Raw genomic sequence first — 22667 nt, 5'->3', positions numbered from 1 at the left:
GTTCCTCCTCTTCTTCCCTTCTTCTTTCTCTTCTTACTTTGTCTCCCCGACTCAGGGATGTTTTGCATGAGCTTTATAAGTTTCATTATCTACTACCACAATCAAAATGAATAAAACCTCAAAGGAGTCATTTCTAAACAATATACTAGCTTCTCATAAAAATGTTATTACTTATGCAATCATATGTTATTAATATGTATGTTATTAATATACTTCAAAGAAAGTCCTCTTTAACAGGGTCTCTACAAACCACAATATGACTGAAACGATCAAGGGACCTGACCATACTCGTGGGCTCAGTGGACCCCTCAGGGATGCTCCAGGGATGCTCCAGAGCTTTGCTTCTCTGGGGGTTTCCCGCCAGCCTCACGACAGTACCTCGTGGGCATCTGACATATTACAAACCCTCCGAGACAGGCAGAGCACATACCATCAAAGGTAATGTATTTCTAATGAAAACATCTGTCTTGTTAAGTCAGGTAGGACTCACCTGCACCTGCTGCCTTTGTGTGTTCAGCATATTTGGGTCAATCGACAAGGGCCCAAGGACACTGACCATCAGTTCTTTTTCCACAAGCCACTGTTTTAACTGAGCCTCCACAGTCTGGAATTGGGTTAGATTATTTGAGGATTCTTCCAGTTTCTGTCGTCTATCAACTGTTAACTGATTGAGGTCTTGCCACTGAGAATCTAGAAGAAAAAAAGATAAAGGATGAAACAGATTTTTTTTTTTTTTCCTGCGGTACGTGGGCTTCTCACTGTTGTGGCCTCTCCTGTTGCGGAGCACAGGCTCCGGAGCACAGGCTCAGCGGCCATGGCTCACGGGCCCAGCCGCTCCGCGGCATGTGGGATCTTCCCAGACCGGGGCACGAACCCGTGTCCCCTGCATCGGCAGGCGGACTCTCAACCACTGCGCCACCAGGGAAGCCCAGATGTTTGTTTGTTATACATTTAATACAACTGTATCTATGAAGATTGTAGGACAGGGCTCTCCTTACATAGTCAATTAAAGACTAACCTGTGCGTTAATTGCATTTAATGATACAGATTTTATGGTCCCAATGGTTTGTGTCAACTGAAGTGTAAGAAAAATAGATTTGAATCTGATGGAAGATGCTGTAGATTATGGAATATTCCTGAGAACCCTCATTCCTTCTAGAAGTCCTACAGAGTCTGTTTATTCAACTAGAACTGACCCACTAGAACAATGAACATGTATCCTTTTCTTTAATAGCAAACCTTCAACGACCAGATGGTGGTAAGTGACTCCCAAATGTGTGTATCTACACCCAACCATGCTCTTCTACGCAAATCACACATCAGCAGCCAACTGCTCAGAAGTTACAATAGGAAATCTCACCAACCCCTTAAATTCAGTGTTGGAGGAAAAAACTCACGATATTCCTATCAAAATGGGTAGGTTTTTCCGACTTTTAGACTTCTTTTGAAGGTTATTCTCATGCATGTCATGAAATGCCATAATTCAGGATGTTCTTTCATGACTCTCCTATATCCTCAATCACAAACCCTTAAACACAGTGCTTCCATTCCCAATACCCAACTCCACATTGGTCCTCACCATCTTTTGCCAAGACCAGTACTTCTCAAGCTGGAGCTGCATCAGAGACCCCTAGAGGGTCTGGTCGCACAGGTGCTGGGCCCACCCCTGGAGGGACTGATCAGCAGGTCTGAAGTGATGTCTGAATGTGCATTTCTAACATGTCCCCAGGGGATGCTCTGCTCTTGCTGCCAGGAGCACCCTTTCCAGAGCTGCACACCTAGACCAAGAGCCTTCTAACCAGCTTACCTGCGATTCGTGATCCTCAGCTGCAATGAATTTGGTTCTAAAATAATTTCCCTTAAACGTCACTGAATATGTCACTTCTGGGCTCAAACCCCTCAATAATTTACTCGTCACCAACTAGACGGCAAAATCTGATGACCTCTGCTTGACCTCCAGGGTCTCCCACAAAAGGGCCCTCGTGTGCTCATCTGAAAAGGTCTGTCCTCCGAGAGGAAGCCCTCATCTGCCCGCTGATCACATGTCCTCATCGCAACAGGCTGGGCGCACAAGGGCCCCACAGCTGACATGCTCCATCCCTCCCCTTCTGTCCCTGCCCCATCCCGCTTTCATGATCCCACTGGGTCTCACCCTCCACTAGGATGCCCTGCCTGCTCCCCCAGCCCTGAGGACGGCATGCTCCTTGAAGCCCAGAATTACAGACCATCTCTCAACACATGAGTCACTCAACACTGACGGTGTGAAGAGCTGATCTGACAGATTTTCTTCACCTAGTGTAATGCACTGAAGAGCTGCTTTTCATAGAGCCCAGCCCCTGAAACGTTTACCTAAACAACGTCACACTATATGGCGTGTTCTAGTCAATCACAATCTGATAATGAGATAATGCAACTCCAACCATAAACGGAGAAGGAGAAATATCAAAATCTTATCAGGAAGCTTTTCTGAAATATGCATTCCTCGCTCCCTCCGCTATTCTAAGATGTCTTGAAAATATTCCTTCGAGTAATTCTGATATTCTGACAACCACTGAATTAGGGCCCAATTAATTATAATGCAACAGAAGTCTCTATTGTTGGATTAAATACACCTTTCAACATTAAGATCTCTTAGGATGACTCTTTTTCTTTTACTGGAGTATAGTTGATTTACAATGTTGTGTCAGTTTCAGGTATACAGCAAAGTGAAGCAGTTATATGTATAAGGATGACTCTTATTAAACTAAAACGTACTTAGAAACTTCTAAATTTATCACAGCATATCTGACTCTAAAGGAAGGACAAGATTTAGCTAAATATAATGGAACAATTCAAAGTAAAATGATTCTTGTGATAGTCATAGTTAAACATACTTAGTATGTGCCCGATACTGTTTGTCTGAGCTGCACACACATTAACTCACTGAATTCTCCAAATACTATGAAGTAGGGAAAATGAGTGTCACTGTCTTACACTCACTCCCATATCATTACAATAAGGAAAAGGGGTGATAAGATAACAGGGCTTGTGAAGGCAATTCTGCATCTCCGAGGAACAGTTTATATAGGGACAGGATGGAGATGGGAGGAGGACTCTGGGTAAAGAGCAAACCCCCAGACTCCTGTGGGGAGCAGCCTTCTCAGGCTGGTTGGGAAAGGGACCAGCAGCATGAAACAGGGGCTGGTGGGGTCCCATCAGGAACTCCATGGTGGAGAAAGGCACCCAGCTTTTCCAGAAAAACAAACAAAAAGGACTCTCCACACTAAAATATAACAAATCATAAAAAATTAGAAGCACCCAAAACCTAATAAAAAATAAACCATAATGAAAACATGTGACTCAATACACAGCATTCTATCAACTGGTATCTACCTTCTTCATAAACATAAATTTCGTTACTGTGTTTAGTGAGAAAAACACAAGATATGCCAAGGCCTAGCACCATATAATATGAAATGACACTTTAGAATATGCAAAGATCGATTCTGAAACATGAAACAAATCCCAAAGTCAGTGAGATTGCTGGATAGATGTTTTCTGATAGAGATTATGGTTTTTAAAAAATGACTGTGCTTCTGTTCACGGCCTCTGGTGTAAGTGGTAACATACCTATTTCCGTCAACATCTGCTTCCACTTGGGGGCCTCCGGAGTGTCTGGGTTCTCCTCCAGCAGCTCCGTCAGCTTGTCTTTCAACTCCTGCACTTTGTTTACATTTTGCTTCAGTTCTGCCTCAAATGACTAACAAGGAAATAAAAAAAGTAACTTCATTAAAGTATGTCAACATCAAAAGACAAAAACACAATTTCAATAGAGCACTTTTTTCTCCAACATGACCAAAAGAGGGGAAACAATCCACTGTTAAAGGCTGAAGTGAGTGAGGACTGGATTCAGCAGTGAATTATATTTTCTTTTCCTCTTCGTAACTATTCTTCAACTAGCTGATAACAGAATCCCAAGGAGGAATGCTAGAGCTACAGAGATAATGACCCTCATCCCATCACCTAGAAAGAATTTCAAGGTATTCTCAAATCCCTTTGGAAAAAAAGGAAAATGACATCAGTATGATTGTAATTAATCAGAAAATCAGTCTTGATAAAGGCTGCAAGATTTGAGACTACTAGCAAATAAGCACTTTTCTGGACAACACGTTACAGAGTTCAAAGATAAGTTAGTCATCTGGAGACATTTTTGCCAGCATTGCCAAAGTGCAAAACTGTTTTCCCAACCCTGACAGTTGTAACAAGAAATACCGTGTATTAAACAAAGGGAAAGCATGAGCTCCCCTATTTTATACTGGACAGAACAGATTCCTAATACACTTAGCCCTTAAATACATCTTTTCCAATAAGTACTGGTTAAAATCCAAGACTTAAACTAATTTGAAGGTGGCAAAGTTGCTTGCACCCAACAGCTCACTCATCTTTATAACATCTGCGTGTAAAAATAAGTGACTATTAGCATCAATCTCTACAAAAAGTCATGTTCAACAAAGCTGGCAAACTATGTGTTGAAGGTTATAGAGCCAGAAACCCGAACGGGGCTCCTGACCCCCAGGGCTCAGTTCTGAGTGCTAATCTGTTCTCTCACATCTTCGGTAAATGGACCCACAGAAGATACCTTGTTCTGTTCAACTTGACTCTTCACAGCCTCAGTGTCCGTAGGTATAGGTGCCTGATGCCATTTTGTGGCAGTGTTGTTCATTGTCTGTAACCACTGCATCATAGCACTTGATTCTTCCTGAGCCTTTTGCAATCTGGAGAGTTTGGTACTCAGTTCGGCTATTTTGTCTTTAAGTAAGAGGCCAAGATCTTCATAGTCATGGCTTATGTCAGTCATATCCTTTTTAATGGACATTAATCCTAAACGTAAGAAGAAAAATTATATTGACACATTTTCAGGGTGTTTAGAGCTCTAGAAATAAAAATTTGTTTCACGTGCTATTTCCTTCTATTTTGTCAATATTAAGTCTACTATGATAAAGTCATAGAGTCTTTAGAACTAAAATGTTACATCATCTTACAATGCTACTTAATGACAAATACTTTAGGTACACTGCATAATACAAGTGAAATGAGATAGATATTTAAAATGGAATAAAAACCCCAAATCACGAAATGATGCTTATTAATTCCTCAGGCAACAAATTAAAAAAAAATAGCTCAAATAATGTTATCCCAAGTGAGAAAATATCTCAAATTAACCCGAAAGAAGGAAACATAAACCAAATGCCAAGCTGAATTACTGGATTTCATTAAGTTCAGATGAACAAAATTGCATGGAATGTTATATAAACATGTTATTTATGGAGAACATGACTATACTCATACCATTTTAATTCAAGTTTGAAATTTCGATATAACTACTTTTCATCCCTAAAAAGATTTTCTCTCTCTCTCAAAAAAAAAAACACCAGACCAAGTAATTTAATCAATAAGCACTTAAAGTTACCATTTACCTTTATTTGCCAAAATATCCTGAGTATCTATGGCTGTTCCTTCACCATTTAATATTACTCCACCTGCAAAAATATTAAAACTGAAGTCATCATAGATTTCTATTGTATTTTATATATATTAATAGTAGGTGGCATTAAAGCAAATGCCATAAACACTAATTCTTTTAAAATGTTATTACTATTTGAAAATGTAAAATAATGATTCAATTTCAAAATCAAATGAAGGTCTGAAAGATCAAGCTATATCCTCTCTTTTGCATAAAATTTATTCTTAAAGTCATAACATGATCAACTTAAACAGTAGAGTTTCAGTAACTTTATATTATATACATTAATCATTAACTATTAATTTATAAGAAAATTTGGGGATAAGGTTGCTTTAAAGCTGAAGTTATTTTAGTGATACAGTCCCTGAAGCACAGAAGCTGGTCACTATGTGTGTTGCTTGAAGCATAAATGCCTGACGGACAAAAGAATGTCTGTCTCAAGTTAAGAAACTGAGAATTGTCTGCTGTAGTTACAGTGTTTTCATGAGTTTAATGGAGGCGGAATAAGGTAAAAAGACATGAGAGAAAAGTTAAAAGTAAAAGAAACCATTACTGTATCAATATAGAGGAAGGAGGTACAGTGGCTGGGGCACCTGGGCCCTGGCATATGTCTCACCTGAACTTAAACCCCAGCCTCACTAATGACTTCCTGTGAGGCTGCACAGGTGAATCCATCCCACCAAACTGCTGGGGAGAATAACACGTATCTCGCGAGACCACTGTGGGCATTAAAGACAGTTACGCTACTGCCTAGCAAATAGGAACTACTTGGTGAGCTATAGTAATTATTTCTCTTTAATTCCATAAACACCTAGCACCGGTTCCTTTTTCATAACCAGAATATTAAAAAATCAATTAGACCTTCTCATGTTAGTATGCCTTGGCTCTCTATCCAAAACACAAAAACATTTCCCCAAACTAACCACACACGAACAAGCCTAAACAAAAACATTTAAATATCTGAATCTTAATCTAAAGTTCTGTCCCTTAAAAAAAAAAAAAATCACACACACCGTGGCCTTTCAGATGGAAGTGAAAATACCCTTTAGATACTCGAGATTAATTCCTACCATGCTTGGGAGGTGTCAAGAGTAGGAAAAAAATACTTTTTACTTATTACTAATATAGAATGGGCATGAAGAACTAATGTAAAACACCACAGAATTCCCTTCCTTTAAAAAAAAACAAAAAACCTTGACATTTCAGGAAATCTGATTAGGAGAGAAAGGAGAGATCATCACACACTGCACTATGAGGACTGCCTGAAATGGGATTAAAAGAGCAGAATAAACAGTGGGTGGAGATGGGCCCAGCTCAACATCAGCCTCACAATGGGAACAGCTGGGGGCTAAGCAGGGCAGATAAACCACAGAGGATCGTCAGAAACCCTCAGAATAAAGATATGAGATCTGCCTTTGGTCTTCTCTTGGATTATTTAAACCTGATAGTGACAACAAATATAAATATGTTTTAAACTTAAAACTCTATCCACAACTTAATTTTAGAACCATTATTTATACATGACTCTCCCTTTCTGTTGAGAAGCCTGGTAAGATTGTGATTCAGACATGCTGGCTAACACAGCATAGAACTGTTTTCTTTGGGAATAGTGTAAGGAATAAAGCAGATGGGAAGAAATTAAGAGAGGTCCACTCAACAGAAAAGAACCTGTTCTCTTTCCTTACTTCCTTCTTTCCCAGGAGACCAGACTCATTTCTTTATCAAAGATTTCAGGGGCTTCCCTGGTGGCGCAGTGGTTGAGAATATGCCTGCTAATGCAGGGGACACGGGTTCGAGCCCTGGTCATGAGCCCGTGAGCCACAACTACTGAGCCTGCGCGTCTGGAGCCTGTGCTCCGCAAAAAGAGAGGCCGCGATAGTGAGAGGCCCGCGCACCGCGATGAAGAGTGGCCCCCGCTTGCCACAACTAGAGAAAGCCCTTGCACAGAAACGAAGACCCAACACAACAAAAATAAATAAATAAATTAATAAACTCCTACCCCTAACATCTTCTTTAAAAAAAAAAGAGTGAAGGGCTTAGCCATGGGAGCTATTGTACTTTGCTGTTGATCATTTGACTTGAACAAGTTTAAAAAAAAAAAAAAGATTTCAAATAGAATTTCTACATCCCCATCAATTAGGTAAAAACAAACTGGAATCTGATCTTTCCCCTTCCCCAATATAATGTTCCTTATTCTTACAGATGAATTTGGTTACATTTTAAATTGTAGTATTTAATAAGATGAAACCTAAGAGATCTGAAATTTGACCAGAACAGACACTTTTCCGTGGCAGCGTTTAGGTTGTTTAGAGATGCCATCTTTCTTGTCACTTTCCCTTCGTGTTTCTGAGGTTATTTTATGCATTAATTTTTAAAAATAACATACACAAATAAAATCAACATGGGTGGACCCAATTCATTGGTAAAACCCAATGGGTTTTACCACAAATGTAAATAAAGCACTTACCTGACTTAACTGCTGCTATGGCCTTTGCAGGGGTCATCACAGCACTTATTAGATTACACAGTGAGATCCCACTGTTGTTGACTTTCTGAATCTCTGGTGTTTTTAAGCTCCACTTCTCTTGTAATTTCTGGAGATACAAAAACACATTATTTTTCAGTCTTTGTAATCTTTTCCAAGTTATACATTATAATTCAATGTCTTAAACATATCTTAAAACAGTGATGATTGTGGGTTCTGACTTATGGGATGGAAGAAAAGGACAGCATCTCTATTTGTTCCAATGGTCCAAGTGACTGTTAACACTGTTATTAGTGAGGAGTGGGGTGGGGTCCATCCTGAATTCTGCTCCCAGCCACAGTGGAAGCCAGGCTAGTCCCAGCTGCCACGGGTTCCAAAGTAACTGTCAACTGTAAGTCTGCAAAACTGTACTAGGTAACAGCCAAGTTACAAAAAAAAAAAGGTAGTAGAAACAATTTTAAAAAATGGAAATTCAGAATTCCATTTAATAGTGAATTTTAATCATCAAAACTTCAATGAATTTTAAAGGACACACAACTCCACAAATTTGGAGTGGAAAACTTGCCATAACTGGTCATAAGTTTTATGACTGAGTCAGATGACAAGACTCACACACTAGAGATTCAAATAACTTCCATCTTCAAATACTGGTTAGAGTGATATATCCAAACTAGAGCAAAATGCTGAGTTGAAGAGAAGGATCTTTTACTAACATTATGAAAAATGGTATAAAAAATAAACTAAGTAGAGATGTGGTGGGGAAAGAAACTCGGACCAGTCAGCAACTCACAAATACGTCTCTTTAAAAAAGCAAATTAACTGAAAGTCTGTGTCCTTCTTCGAAAGGATCAGTTAAACCCGTCATGATTTCCAAATACCACCAAAATACACTGTACATACATGAGGCTCTAACTTATGTGCTATTAGATAAAAGGAAACCTCTCATTCCTAACACAAGCAAATGAGAAATTCTTATCAGACATGGACAGTGATTCACCTTAGTTTCTTCCAAAGATTTCCCTAAATCCTCTGCACCAGAAGAAGGCTGCACAATGGGAACTCTTTCTGTGGTTTCTTTTATCCACGACTTTAATGAATTAACCAGAACTTGAAAGGCATCCATCTGTTCTTGACAGGAAGATACAGCTTCTTTTCTAGATCACAAACATCATTGACAAATTTAAGCCACAAAGGGAGACACTCCAAAGGACTAATTACTAAAAAGTAAATTATTATGCCCATTTCAAGCTTAACATTAAGAAAAAATCTTCCCCCAGGCACACTCCAATCCTCAGATACAGGAGGAAAGGTTTCATAGGTGGCAAGTGAAACCAGCTAAATTACTCCTTGTCTATTTCCTCAGTAAAGTCTGTAGATCAAGATAGGAACAGTTAAGATATTTGTAACCCATGTGTAACGGCACTCTATAATGCTATGTACACTCTAAAGCCATATAAACAGCTTTAACATGATTTAGAGCCAGTGAGCTTTTATCTGTCCGCTTTATATGGTGCTAAACACCAGCAGGCTGAGAACCAGAGGGGAAACACAAGTCACTAACATAAGGGAAACACAGCGCCACCTAGTGTCACTACAGTCACTTTAGTGGATGGGTAAACTGGGTCTTTACAGAGAGAGAGGACAGGTTTGAGTTTCCAAAAACGAGGTGAGACCTAGTGATGCAGAACTTAATGTGCACCTCCCCCACGGATACTCAGAAAGCTCCACAGTGAACTATACGGATCTCTCTGTACAGTCTCTGTACACTACACAGAGGGAGGGCACACGCCTGGCACAGGTACAGCTATGAGGACAGTTAGATTTGGTAACTGGATACCATGTAGATGGCATGTGCACGTGTGCAGGTGTGTGGATTACTAGCAGAGAGTACATGGTTGGTAAACTAATCACCGATGACCACATGGTTTTATAATTGGACCCATCTAACAGAAGAAACAACCTAGAGTTTACCCAAAGAAATCAAGAATATTTCTTCTGCGCCATGTGAATTAAATAGGATGGAAATGATAGCTCTGTGAGTAGTCCAGACAGCACTCAAAAGTTTTAGGTAGACAATTCCAAAGAAATGACGAAGAATAATAGCTGAAAGAGAAATGACTACTTTCTATCTTTTGGGTGGCTTCTGTATGAGCTTTGGCAAAACCAGATGTATATTCTCAACTAGCACGAGATCAGAAATATAAAACTCAATCAGAAGGCTCACACCCCTGTACAGCTTTTTACCTTAATTTAGGTTCATTCTCTTGTTTCTTACCTTGTTTGTTCATGGAATCATGTCTGATCTACAACTCTTCAAAAAGGAAACTATTTTACAAAAAAAAAAAAGCCATCCAGAACTATCCAGAACTATGCTGGAATGATGCATCATTTCTGAACGGAGCCCAGAAAGCAAGGAACCATGGGCTATCTTTCAAGGTTATTTCTGCCTTTGCAAATAAAAATGTAATAGCCAAAGCCTTCAGACCACAGTGAGTTTAGACTACTTTCAGTAAAACACTACCACCACCATTTTCCTTACACAGTGCTTTCTATAAATACTTTCATGTAAGAAGTGGTGAATTTCCCTCCTAAATACTTTAACTAAAACTATACTTAGTTTTAACAGCAAAAAATTTATCAATATTAAAGTACTTATAAAGTGGCCCTAAGCTTTTTCTCAAGTTTCCAAAAACTGTTTCAGGTAGCTACATAACTAAATAAAAATCATGCATTCCAATTAGTATCAAGTAGAATAAAATCCAATTTCTTAAGTGGTGCTTACTTTTCTTTGACAGTATCCTCCATTTCCTTGAATTTCTTTGACAAATTATTTGTTTTTTCAAAAACCAGAGCTTTATCCCCTGGCAAGCCATGGCTGGAGATCTCCTTCAAGAGATTCTGCAAAACTTCGAGATCTTTCCTGCGTTCTAGCAGTTCAGAAGTTGATTCCTACAAAGCATTTAGATATTTCATCAATATAAGATGTTGCTACGAACATAAAGAACAGACTGGTGGTTGCCAAGGGGGACGGGCTTGGGGGAGGGATGGAGGGGGAGGCTGGGGTTAGCAGATGTAAGCTTTTTATATATGGAATGGATACAGAACAAGGTCCTATTGTATAGCACAGAGAAATATATTCAATAGCCTATGAAAAAACATAATGGAAAAGAATATTTGAAAAAGAATGTATATATATATATATGTGTGTGTGTGTGTGTGTGTGTGTAACTGAGTCACTTTGCTGGACAGCAGTAATTAACACAACATTGTAAATCAACTATACTTCAATACAAAAATTTAAAAAAGTATAAGGTGTTGCTAGATCTTCAAAGGGCATCCCATCAAGATGTAAGTATGGGACCAGAATGGCTCCACTCAGAATTTCACAGAATGATCCTGCCTATGGTCTAAGCAGAAACAAACATGCAGGCAGGCTGTTTGAAAGAGAACAGTTTAATTTAATTTAAATATGCACTCTTTACATTCTGCCTCTGTGGGCTCTGAAATAAGATATGTATATCACCTATGATATACAGAAAATGAGAGATGGTGTTCACTTCTGATTAATGACCAAAGGCTTCAAGGAGAAGATGAGCTTTGAAGTTTTTAAAGGAGGAAAGCATAGATCTAACCAATCCATCAGCAATTAAAATGATGCTTGTTAATCATAACTCTGCCAATAAATGTATGTGCTTGTCTTAGCTGTTGATATATTTGATCAGTCTTGTGAATTCCGTGGGAAACATACCTGCATAAACTGAGACAACTCACTAACATCCTTCTCAGGCACGTCTGCCTCAGTAAGAGCCTGGGTTTTGGTTTCTAAGAATGTCTGGAGCTTTTCTGAGAGGTTCTCAAACAGCTCCACTTTGGTTTTGAGTTCCTCCATTTGGGCAAGTTTTTCTTTGTGTTTGCGACTTGCTTCTGAAAAGCGAAGGGCTAAGTCCTTCATCCTGGCCTGCAGCGAGGATGCGGTGGACGGGTCTGTGGTCTCTGTGAACCTCTTCACTTTCTCATTCATGGCATTTATGCTGCTCTGCCGCCCCGTAATGTCCTGGTCCAACAACTGAAATGAACCAAATACCACACACGTAACATAATGATATTTACAAATAACGTCAGACTTGTAAAAATTACTATTCAGAACAACAGAAGTTTGAGCCACCTGTGACTAAGGAAGCTAATGGGAGTGACAGACAAGCTGATTGGTCCCTGGAGGAATCCCATCCCCAGTCCCCGCAAGGAGACTGGAGAACAGCTGGCTGGCTGCCCTGGCGAGGCAGGAGACAGCCGCCACTCAGCAACCCCGGGATCTCCTGCAGCCCAGGGATTATCCACGGTCCTGATTTTTCAAAGGCTAGACAACAACAAGACTGATCTGATTAACCTCCTGGGCAGCTGGCTGAAGCCGTGAGGAACAAACAGGACCCGGTGTGCGGGGATGCCCTGTGCCATGAGTGATGTTCATGAAAAGTACACAGAGGGAAGTCCCTCTCTGCTCCACAGAAAATCGCTTCGCACACTTGTCTCTATGCAAGCGCTACTTTCCATGTTTTTATATTCAGGAGACATCTCTTTACGCCTTAAATTTCTCTTAAATCTACCCATCCTTGGAGCTTACTATATTTTTTTCAATATATTACAATTTTTAAATTGAGATATAATTGACATATGTATAATTATCTGTTATAACAATGTTATAACACTATATTAGTTTCAGGTGTACAACATAATGATTCGATAACTGTAAATATTGCCAAATGATCCCCACAGTAAGTCTAGGTAACCTCCATCACCACACACAGTTACAATTTTTTTCCTTGTGATGAAAACTTTTAAGCTCTACTCTCTTAGTAACTTTCAAACAATTATTTTAAATTTATCCAAATTTCCAGTGCTGTTTTAGCAAGAGAACCCAATAGTATATACAGTTCAAGTTCCTGGGAAGAATAAGTCTGTGTTTTTTCTTAAAGAGAATTATAAGGTTCTGGTCCCTGCCATCTAGAATGATCTTTATAACCCACGATTCATATGCTGAGGAAGATACACAGATAAAAGAGCAAATAATGTTACACTAACAAGAACATTCAAGTTGTTCATATATAGGTTTATGTCTACACATGGAAAAACCCAGGATATATGAATTTTAGGGATGAAAATGTGTAGTGAAAATCAGTGAAAGGCTTTGATATGGGCAGAGCATGAAAACATCCACACTTTTTGAATAACCTGAGATGCTGGGTTTATTTTCAACTAAAAGTGGTTTGTTGGAAGTCACTTACGATGTTTTTACTGATGACGTCCTGCAGAGCGGCGGAGTTCAAGGGCACGGGGCGCTGCTCTTCCAGCGAGCGCTCCACACCCGCCATCCAGTCCAGCATCTCATCCAGGCCGTCCTGCACACTCAGAGAGCGGGTCAGGGTTATCTGCAGCTTCTCGTTTCGTTCACTGACAGACTTGGACAGGTCATCATATCTCCCGACAATGTCACCTAGTCCAAAAGGATTGGGAAACTTTAACCACTAAGTTCTCTTTGCACCGTTCCTTTGCAAAACACACTAAGGAGAGTCACAAAAATTACTACACTAGAATTGGAAGAGGAAAAAAGGTTGAAATGATAAATTCATAATGCATCATCAGAGCACCACCAAAACCTGAAAAAAGAAAGAAAAGATCCTAGTGGAAAATAAAAAGCTAAAAATTTTTAAATAGTATATATGTGTAAATATAATTGTGTGTGTGTGTGTATAATCTTCATTTGAAAAAAAGATTTTTGGATGCATAAACATTTGAATTGTCCAGAGAAATGAATGTGATCCAAACAGCCAATCTTTGGAGTAAATATTGGTTCTCAACCTGACTTTTCAAATTAGCCACACTTGATAACTACATGGAAAAAAAAAAAAAGGTGACAGTCTTACAGAGCTAATCTCAAGAAACAATATACTCTTATAAAGATTAATTAAGAATTAACCTTTACACATAAAAATTATTTCAATCTTTCTTGCTCACGCATGCTCTCTCTGTCACGTACACACACACACACAACACACGCACACAAAGATTTAAGTTTTTCTCATCCTTCACATCCTAAGTACTCAAACGCACAGAAGTTAGCAGATGCAAATGTACTGAAAAAATAGACAACACACAATGAAAATTCACATAAAATACAGAAGGTTGAGATGATGCTTCTAAGATAACACAGATAGAATGTATTTGATAAGTTTAATAGCAGGCAAAGGGAAAAATAAACAGTGTTAGGAGGCTGACCTGTCTCAGATAAGATTAACTTTACTTTCAATTCTAAAGACTTAAGATGCTTTTAAAAAAAAACCTTTCTGGCTAGTTTTCATTCATATATAAAGCTCTATATTTTAACAACCTACATTCTATGCTGCAAGACCAATGAGAAGTTCAAAGAACAGTAGTTTTTAATGTATTCACCTCTCCCTCCGCCGACTCCACCTCTCTGGAAAACAATGTTTTTAATCATCAATTTATCACTTACTGTCCAAGAATCTGAAAAGAATTTTAATTATTTCTGATACACTGTAAATGTTTCAATGGAAGAAAATATTGACATCTCTATAAAAATGAAATCTCTTACATACTTATGTTTGGCTCATGGTACATAATCCATATAAACAAACAATATTTCTTTTTGCTTGTTCTAATATTATATCATGAGAAAACACTTTGACAAATTTTCACTGAATTGAGAGGTTAAGCTTGGATGATTGAAAGAGACAATTATGCTCCTTTCACGAAAACACAATGAAGCCCGTGAGAAGGGTAACAGGGAGGGGACAGAATTTAATATGCACCAAGATGCTGAGGGCAGACAAGCAGCGGGTTCAAGTACAGCCTGATTTGAAAGTCACAGAGCAGATCATCTGAACTGCAGGCTGTGATTGGCAGGTGAGCTGTTTCTCAAATGGGTGGCTCTGTGCTTCAACAGGGCACCATCGTATCTGTTTAGCTATGGTAAGTGATTTCCCAAGCAAAGTCAGCTATTTTAATAAAATTAACACACACAACATTGTAAGTCAACTGTACTTCAATAAAAAAATTTTTTTAATTAACACATTGTATTAGTTTATTTTTGGACTCCTTAGTAATAAAATATTGTCACTGAAGTAAATTCTTGACTTTAGTAATTAAAAAATATTTTAGAAAAAGGGACAAACAAAATTTACTTTAAGAATGTTACTTTTTTTGTTTTGTTTTTTTTGCGGTACGCGGGCCTCTCACTGTTGTGGCCTCTCCCGTTGCGGAGCACAGGCTCCGGACGCGCAGGCCCAGCGGCCATGGCTCACGGGCCCAGTCGCTCCGCAGCATGTGGGATCTTCCCGGACCGGGGCACGAACCTGTGTCCCCTGCATCGGCAGGCGGACTCTCAACCACTGCGCCACCAGGGAAGCCCAAGGATGTTACTTTTTTAAGTGGTTGGTTTTCTTAGAAGTGAAATAGATCTTAGAGAAACTCCTCTATATCTTAAATATCTTTCACATATTCCTAAAAAACTATGCCAGAGAGAAGCTGTAGTCTTAAAATAATGTAACATGGATTTTAAACAAATGAAAGTGAAATTGTGTACAGTTAACAATGGGAAGGTGTCAAAATGCCTCTTCAAATACCAGAATTACATATAAAAGCGTCTTTTCTCCCCCAAGCCCCTGTCCCAAGAGCAGTGGTTGCCAAGGTGGGAGGTGAAGACAGTGCTCTGGGATACAGGATCATTCGCGGTTTTATCATCTACTTTAACATTTTATATTTTGGGGTCTTATAACGTACATAATGTGCTAAGATAGCAATAGATGTATGTAATTAATAAATACATGTGCATCTCTGAGCATCTATATACACATGCTGAAAATTACGTGACAAGGTGCACGATCAAAATATTCTGAATGTCTCTAGAGAACAGACTGAAAGTTGCCAAGGCGGAGGGGGCTGGGGGAGGGATGCAGTGGGAAGTTGGGGTTAGCAGATGTAAACTCTTATATATAGAATGGATAAACAACAAGGTCCTACTGTATAGCACAGGGAGCTATATTCAATAACCTGTGATAAACCATAATGGAAAAGAATATTAAAAAAAGAATGTATATATATATATATATATATATATATATGTACAACTGAATCACTTTGCTGTACAGCAGTAATTAACACAACACTGTAAATCAACTATACTTTAATTAAAAAATATTGATACGGACTTCCCTGGTGGCTCAGGGGTTAAGAATCCTCCTGCCAATGCAAGGGACATGGGTTCGAGTCCTGGTCCGGGAAGATCCCACATGCTGCAGAGCAACTAAGCCCATGCGCCACAACTACTGAGCCTGTGCTCCAGAGCCCACAAGACACAACTACTGAAGCCCGTTGCCACAACTTCTGAAGCCCACGTGCCTAGAGCCAGTGCTCCGCAACAAGAGAAGCCACCGCAATGAGAAGTCTGCGCACCGCAACAAAGAGTAGCCCCTGCTCGCCACAACTAGAGAAAGCCCATAAGCAGCAACAAAGACACAATGCAGCCAAAAATAAATAAAAATAAATTTATTTTAAAAAATATTGATAAAAAATTGCACTATATCAGTGTTTAAATCCATAATGAAATACTGTAACAGAAAATGTATAAATTTTTTTGGTTGTTTTTTACATTTTCTTGAAACAGTGCAGGACTTTATGTCATATTACTGATATTTCACCTCGAGGGTTTTTGCCTCTTTGAATACGAAATCCCGTTGGGCAAAATAAGATGAAATATTTTTCCTGTAGGTTAGAAGGAGCATACCATACACTGCTGGAAACAAATCATCTGAAAATAAATTTTAAAAAAAAGATTCTGAATGTAAGAAAGAAAAAGGTTTGACTTCTACAGAGTGGTTTTAGAAGAGCAAAGCTTCATCCTTCTCTTTACCTACAATCTCAACTCAGATTTTAATGCCAGCTCTCTTGGGGTGAAAGGTATGTTAATCATTTGCTATGTTAAAGTTTTTATTTCACACTGAGAAATATTTAATAACCTGAAACCACACATTAAATATAGGAAAAGTAGCAAAGTCCAAACAAAAAATATAATAAGACAATAAACAATGTTAATTGATAATCCACTGTGCGTTTAGTTTAAACTAAATACTGTGAGTCGATACAAAGGTAATGAGAGGACGCAAAAGCATCGCTGTAACTCGACAGGGTTTCTAGGATCACGGAAGAACCCTGTGAGGCCACTCAAAGACCCCACGGAAAGGAGAAGCAGGAACATCTCAACCTCCTAACCCCTTGGCTCCTGCTTTTGACAAGAAGATCCCTGCAAGAGTCTGTTGAGTCTGTTCTGGCCTTAGGTTGAGAGTCTAGCTCAGCCGAATCCCATCAACCAACAGAATCTTGTTAGGTTCTACTTTCTGTGACTGTTGCATACATAAAGAGTTTTTTGTAAGTCAACTATACTCTAATATAAAATAAAAAAACCCTAAATGTAAGGCTGGGTATTATAAAACACTTAGAAGAAAACATAGTCTTCTGAATGTCTGCAACAATGAACGATTTATGTCTTTGACATAAATAGTAGCAATATCTTTTTGGATCCATCTCCTAGAGTAATAAAAATAAAAACAAAAATAAATAAATGGGACCTAATTAAACTTAAAAGGTTTTGCACAGCAAAGGATACCATAAACAAAATGAAAAGACAACCCACAGAATGGGAGAAAATATTTGCAAATGAAGCAACCAACAAGGGATTAATCTCCAAAATATACAAACAGCACATGCAGCTCAGTATCAAAAAAACAAACAACCCAATCAAAAACTGGGCAGAAGATCTAAATAGACACTTCTCCAAAGAAGACATTAACCAAAAGCACATGAAAACATGCTCAACATCACTAATTGTTAAGAGAAATGGACATGAAAACTACAACGAAGTATTCACCACACACCGCTCAGAATGGCCATCATCAAAAAGTCCACGAACAATAAATGCTGGAGAGGGTGTGGAGAACAGGGAACCCTTCTACACTGTTGGTGGGAATGTAAATTGGTACAACCACTATGGAAAACAGTATGGAAGTTCCTCAAAAAACTAAAAATAGAACTATCATATGATCCAGCAATCCCACACCTGGGCATATATCCAGAGAAAACCATAATTCGAAAAGATACATGCAGCACTGTTTACAATAGCCAAGACATGGAAGCAACCTAAATGTCCATGAATGGATAAAGAAGATATGGTACATATATATATACAATGCAATAATACTCAGCCATAAAAAAGAATGAACTAATGCCATCTGCAGCAACATGGATGGACCTAGAGGTTATCATACTGAGTTTAGTAAGTCAGGCAGAGAAAGACAAATATCATGTGATATCACTTATATGTAGAATCTAAAAGAAAAATGATACAAATGAACTTATTTACAAAATAGAAACAGACTCACAGACTTCGAAAACAAACTTATGGTTACCAAAGGAGAAACGTAGCAGGGAGGGATAAGTTAGGAGTTTGGGATTAACAAATTACACACTACTATATATAAAATAGATAAAATCAACAAGAACCTGCTGTACAGCACAGGGAACTCTACTCAATATTCTGTAATAATCTATATAGGAAAAGAATCTGAAAAAGAATGGATATATGTATATGTGTAACTGTATCACTTTGCTGTACACGTGAAACTAAACACAACACTGTAAATCAGCTATACTCTAATATTAAATTTAAAATTTTTAAAGAGTTTTTGCTACATTTTCTAAATAAAAAATTAAAATTTAGGTATGCAAACCACACAGCCCAGTCCCCACTCCCAAGATCCTAATACACCTGCCAAGGAGGGCGTGCCTCTGCCCTGACCGAGAAGGGCCACTTCACAGTGGAAGGACATAGTGACGCAGAATATGCTAGCGAGCGATATCTCCGTATCTACTATGAGACCTGCATTTAGAACGGACATGTAAGACCAGACATGAGGAAATGTCACTCACCCAGTGTTTTCTGGATGTCGTTCTTGGCGGGAAGTAAAGATCCCCTGGCGTCTAACAACACTTCAGCGGTTTTTTTCAGTTTCTCTACAGCCACCTGCTGACTTGATATCTGTCCCTGTAGAGCCTGGAGGATTGAATGCCTCAATTATATTCAGTAGGACTAAATAACAGATTTCCAATACGAAAAAAAGATTCACAGTAAGATAAACTGGACAGAGAAGACTTGTCATCAGTAGAAGCTTACCCCAGAATTCTTAGAATAAGGCCAGTTATAAAGTGACATTAGCAAAACCATCAGCCAGTTGGGAACATTCAAGTTCAGTCCTGGAATAAACCCTCAGCATATGCTCATGATAACCGGCCTGATTCCTGATCCTGAAACCCTCCACCCTCAGCCTGAGTTCCCCTCAATCCCACTCCCAGACTCTATACAATACCCCCACAACCACCAGAAAACAAAGACAAGTAAAAAACACACAAGCAGCAGAACCCCTTTGAGACCATTTCTGACTCCAGGGAAGGAGATAATTAAGGACTTACACATCCTGACCCAATGCTGAGTCATATTTATTTCTGTTAATGCAACAAAAGTTACTTAACATCTAACAAATTCCAAAAAAGCTTGCTACGTTTTGTGAAAATACAAAAATCAAACAGACACAAAGCTTACCCATGGGGATCTTCTAGTCTAAGGCAGGAAGTGGTAAGTGCCAAAGATGAATAAGAAAAAGGTTGAGGGGGGGAGGACCTGGGAAGGGAGGAGGGGCCTCCTCTATGGGGTGGCCCTGGGGCAGGTCCTGGGGAAGGTGTGGATTTGGGCGTCCTCCTGGGGCTGCATCATCACCCAGGTGGTACCTGAGCCTCTTCCTTCCTTCCCACCTGCAAACCAACCAGCAAGCCCTGACAATTTCACCTGCTTAATATTTTTTTTCAAATATGGCTCTGGTTCTGTATTTCTGAATCACTATAAGACAATCTCTCACTGAACTGGAAAAAGCCTCCTAACTGTGCCCCTGCCTCCAGTCTCTCCCCTCATACAGCCCCTGATATGTATTATGGAAGACACATACCTGACTGCACCACTCCCCTCTTAAAATCGTTCATAGTTTCCTCTTGCTTCAGAATAAAGGGGATACTGGAGCCTGCCATCAATTGTCCAAGGGAATCTATTTCTTAATTCTATCTTCAATCTCATCTTTCTCCCCCTCCTGTTCCAGAAGCATCCCACGACACAGCTATCCCTCAGCGATTTGCTCTTGCTGGACCCAAGGCCCTAGCATCTCTACACACAGACCTTGGGAGGCGACCCTGAGCTTGGCTCTTACCTGTAACATTCAGCTGGGAGGCCTTCTTCCCTGTCTCTCCTCACCCCGAGTTGGAGCACTGCCCCCAGAAGTTCCCACACATGCCCTGTGAATAACACTGCACTGATTTGTCTCTTCTATCAAACTGGAACCTCCTTGAGAACTAGAAATTGATAGTATTCAGCTTTCTATTATCACTGCCTAGCCCAGTGCTGGGCACATGGCATTAACGAAAGTTTCTGGAATAAACAACTGAATGAATAAGTAAATAAATGAAGATATCAAGTGTAAGGTTTTAAAAGATCCCCCTCCATTTCAGCCTTCAACAACAACAACAAAAAAGCAAATGTCTAAAGCCAATGGCAAAATTCTCCTCAATTAATTCTCATATCCAAGAAACTGTGATAATATACAGGCAGCTGTGCATATGTCCAAAGGCCCAACAATCTATGACCAGCATGGGATCTGTGATCTGAATACCAGATCCTACAATTGTTCTCAGAGGCCAAAGAATCTGCATCAGAGTGATCAGTTTGGGAAATTCTCCCACAAGTTTAGTTGCAGTTAAGTGTAAGAAATTCCTCAAAATAGGAACTTTACCTATAAACGGACTGAAGTCTAAGCTACACGTACAGCTAATTTGCATCACACAGTTATACAGGAAATGAAATAAATTTAAAGGCACCTCCAAAAATTATTTTTTAGAATGTGGGTTCCCCAAGGACAGAGATGGGTTTTGAAGACACAAAGGGGTTAAAACCCTAACAGTGGGCCTAGAACATAAATGTCTTTGAATGAATAAATTTATATAAAAGTGATCATGGTTTTACAAAACATCCAGTACCAAAGATGGCCCTACCTACCATCCTAAAACTTAGAAATGGATTACAAGAAAAGCATCTCTTCTTCACCTCTTCTCTTCAAAACATCCTATGCCTTTTCTGTTCATAATTATGTTCAAGAGAGTCAGTAGTTTTTAGTTCCTAACGTTATCAGGTTTTAATTTAGCTGTGGTAGTGGTTTATAACACTACTTCGGGACAAAACTGCAAATTAAAGTATTCAAATGGGTGCCATATATTGTTTTTAATGGATTTCAATGAAATCAAAATGTGAAAGAAGCATCTGTGACAGGGAACACTGCAAGATGATGACCTTGGTCTCCAGCCTGGACCAGAAAAGGGTGAAGTTTACAAAGCCGTGGGCACTCGTCCAGCTCATAAAAGTTTCCCGACATTCATCACCCTCCCAGAGATCAGAGCAAGCCTGGAAGGTTGATGTTGTCAATGTTCCCTGGCCCCATGCCTGGCTCCAAACCCAGACCTCTAGAAGGGTCCCAGGATCCTGCCTTTCTGTGCTTTGTATGAAGCTAAAATCTAGTTTTGTCCACTGATTATGAAGAGCATCATTCTAGCCCAGGGGTATCAGACTGCTGACAACACAGCCAACAGCCACTTTAAAAATCATGCTAGTAGCAATGTGTTATTGGCCAAAAATATTTCAAATGTACCCACTGAGTGTCCCAAATTACATTTATATACAACAGAATATAAGTAGAAGTGAGTATTGTAAATGTAGAAAAGACTGATTGTTTGGTAGTAGTCTTATGTGTTTGTATTACTGTTAAAAGAAAAATGATTGTAAGATGTGGGTAATAAAATGAAAGAAATGGAGACTCCTTAATCCTCATAAAAATGTATCCTCTCTACCTGCTGAGATCATCTTTGCGGAAAACACATCCATATGCCAGGAACAACTTTAATCACGCATTTAATTCTAAAATTATGCTGCGGCTTAATTGGAATTAATTCTCCTTTGAGACGTTGCACTCTTTTTCTATTTCTTTGGCTGCCTGAGGACTAGAGGAGTCTTTTTCCTCAGTACATACCAAGGTAGTATTCCAGTTCTAGAATTAATCCATGTTTCCATTTCATTAAAAAGCCATAGCATTCATTTCATTTTTGTTTGTTTTTTTTGCTTTAGTTACATTAAAACTACTTTTACACAGGATGTAAATCAGTTTGTTAATACAGACCTAACTTAAAATGTGCTATGTCTATTTCACAGTTTCCGATGCTAAAAATACCTAACTTCCTAATTAAATGTAAGACAAGCAATCTTAATAATTATGCCGCTCCTGGCATTTCCTATTAAAATAATGGCCTTTATGTCACAACATCTCCTCTGCCAACATATATTGCCCTTGGATCCGTCATCCCGTGGGGACCAAAAGCTTCATTAAGACAGATCTGTTCTTGGGCTTGTCGGAAAGAGAGAGAAAAAAACAAACCAAAAAAAAAAAAAAAAAAGCCTCCAGACTGAAAATGTACCCCTGAAGTGCAGAAGCTGCATCAACGTCAGGGCTGACCTGGCCCAGG

At 39.1% G+C, this 22667-nt stretch overlaps 1 protein-coding gene across 5 annotated transcripts in view; it reads right to left on the bottom strand.

Annotated features, from left to right (window-relative positions):
- DST (dystonin) overlaps nt 1-22667 on the bottom strand; it is a 494628-nt gene that overhangs the window by 103115 nt on the left and 368846 nt on the right. For all 5 annotated transcript variants that reach the window (XM_012532210.3, XM_033424298.2, XM_033424315.2 and 2 more), the window contains 10 exons: nt 18987-19110; nt 13271-13479; nt 11737-12054; nt 10771-10937; nt 8986-9142; nt 7971-8097; nt 5457-5519; nt 4619-4860; nt 3610-3739; nt 491-690 (listed from right to left, as the gene is read on the bottom strand). In XM_012532210.3, coding sequence (XP_012387664.2) covers nt 491-690; nt 3610-3739; nt 4619-4860; nt 5457-5519; nt 7971-8097; nt 8986-9142; nt 10771-10937; nt 11737-12054; nt 13271-13479; nt 18987-19110 — 1737 coding nt within the window. The remainder of the gene's footprint in view (nt 1-490; nt 691-3609; nt 3740-4618; nt 4861-5456; nt 5520-7970; nt 8098-8985; nt 9143-10770; nt 10938-11736; nt 12055-13270; nt 13480-18986; nt 19111-22667) is intronic.

This window comes from Orcinus orca, chromosome 10, assembly GCF_937001465.1.
Source record: "Orcinus orca chromosome 10, mOrcOrc1.1, whole genome shotgun sequence".
Lineage (NCBI taxonomy): Eukaryota > Metazoa > Chordata > Mammalia > Artiodactyla > Delphinidae > Orcinus > Orcinus orca.
Note: the sequence above shows the minus strand (reverse complement) of the source record. Positions and strands in the feature narration are given on the sequence as shown.